A 1,317-nucleotide genomic window follows, 5' to 3' on the forward strand; every position below is an offset into this window, starting at 1 on the left:
ACCTACCCTATTTTGTGAAGTAATGGAGTTAGAAATCAGTGGAATAGCCAAGAAGGTTAGGGAGAAAACTGGAAAACCTTCAAATTTTATGAAAAATAATTAAGAGGATAAGATATGGTGATTTGGCTCACTGTAGTTATCAGGATTTCAAAATTTTAAAAGATATAGGTACTTACTTACTTTCTGTGTCTGAAGATTTCCTATTTAACAAAACAACTACGACTCAATTTATTTATGACACAATCAGACAATTGCTCAAACCCATAGATATCAGTAACATTGTGTCCAACATGTGTAAAGGACAAGACGAATGTCTGGAACCATTCAAGTCCTTAGTGTCAAAAAAACAACTTCTTACCTGTGCCATTAACAAGAAAAACAATAATGTCATACTAAAAGTTATTAGTTTTCTTGCTAAAACTTTAAAACCCACTATTATGAATGAAATATTTCTCAGTGAAACCAAAGCATTTGATATTTATGTAAACTTTTTAATTGCCAAGGGTGACCTAGTTAAAGCCATTGAACTGTATGATATCTTAGGATTTAACAGAGAGGCAGGGATGTTAAGGTTTACAAATTGTGTGAATAGTAAGTCCAATCAACTGGTCAACTTAAAGTCTATCTCCTAAAGCCATTGAACTGTATGATATCCTAGGATTTAACAGAGAGGCAGGGATGTTAAGGTTTACAAATTGTGTGAATAGTAAGTCCAATCAACTGGTCAACTTAAAGTCTATCTCAAATAGCTATTTTCTAATGGATCCTGATAAAGTCTATATTGACAACCTAATCAAATTACAGGAATGGCAAAATTCTGTGGACAAAAAGTTGTACCAATCTACAGGTGTGGTCTCCTTAGCTTATGCAATCAATTCTCAACCAAATGATCCCAAGATATCAATAGATAACTTCTGTAAGATGCTCAACATTAGTGACAAACTATTCCATTGGGTATTTCTGAAAGAGAAATCCAAAATTCAACATTGGCCTGTGATATCATGCAATCAATGCTCAACCAAATGATCCCAAGATATCAATAGATAAATTCTGTAAGATGCTCAACATTAGTGACAAACTATTCCATTGGGTATTTCTGAAAGAGAAATCCAAAATTCAACATTGGCCTGTGATATCTCAACTGTTTGTTTCTAAGAAGTGGCATGGTGGGAAGTCAGTGTCCACTTTAGTACCTGTTGAAGATATTGTCAGAGAACTAGCTAAGAACAATGCACCAGAAAATGAACTAACCAAATATTTACAGGTCATTGGCAGTGTCAGTAGTAAACTATCTCTGGCTAGAAAGTACAAGTGCTC

General features: G+C 34.1%; 1 protein-coding gene across 1 annotated transcript; it reads left to right on the plus strand.

Annotated features, from left to right (window-relative positions):
- The first annotated feature begins 267 nt into the window (after positions 1 to 267).
- LOC113466006 lies at positions 268 to 1,026 on the plus strand. Its single transcript, XM_026821050.1, has 2 exons — positions 268 to 608; positions 724 to 1,026. Exons 1-2 carry the CDS (start codon positions 291 to 293, stop codon positions 1,024 to 1,026), a joined length of 621 nt encoding a protein of 206 aa, XP_026676851.1. The 5' UTR covers positions 268 to 290.
- Positions 1,027 to 1,317: the final 291 nt, after the last annotated feature.

Source organism: Diaphorina citri, unplaced genomic scaffold, assembly GCF_000475195.1.
Source record: "Diaphorina citri unplaced genomic scaffold, Diaci psyllid genome assembly version 1.1 scaffold197, whole genome shotgun sequence".
Classification (NCBI taxonomy): Eukaryota; Metazoa; Arthropoda; class Insecta; order Hemiptera; family Psyllidae; genus Diaphorina; species Diaphorina citri.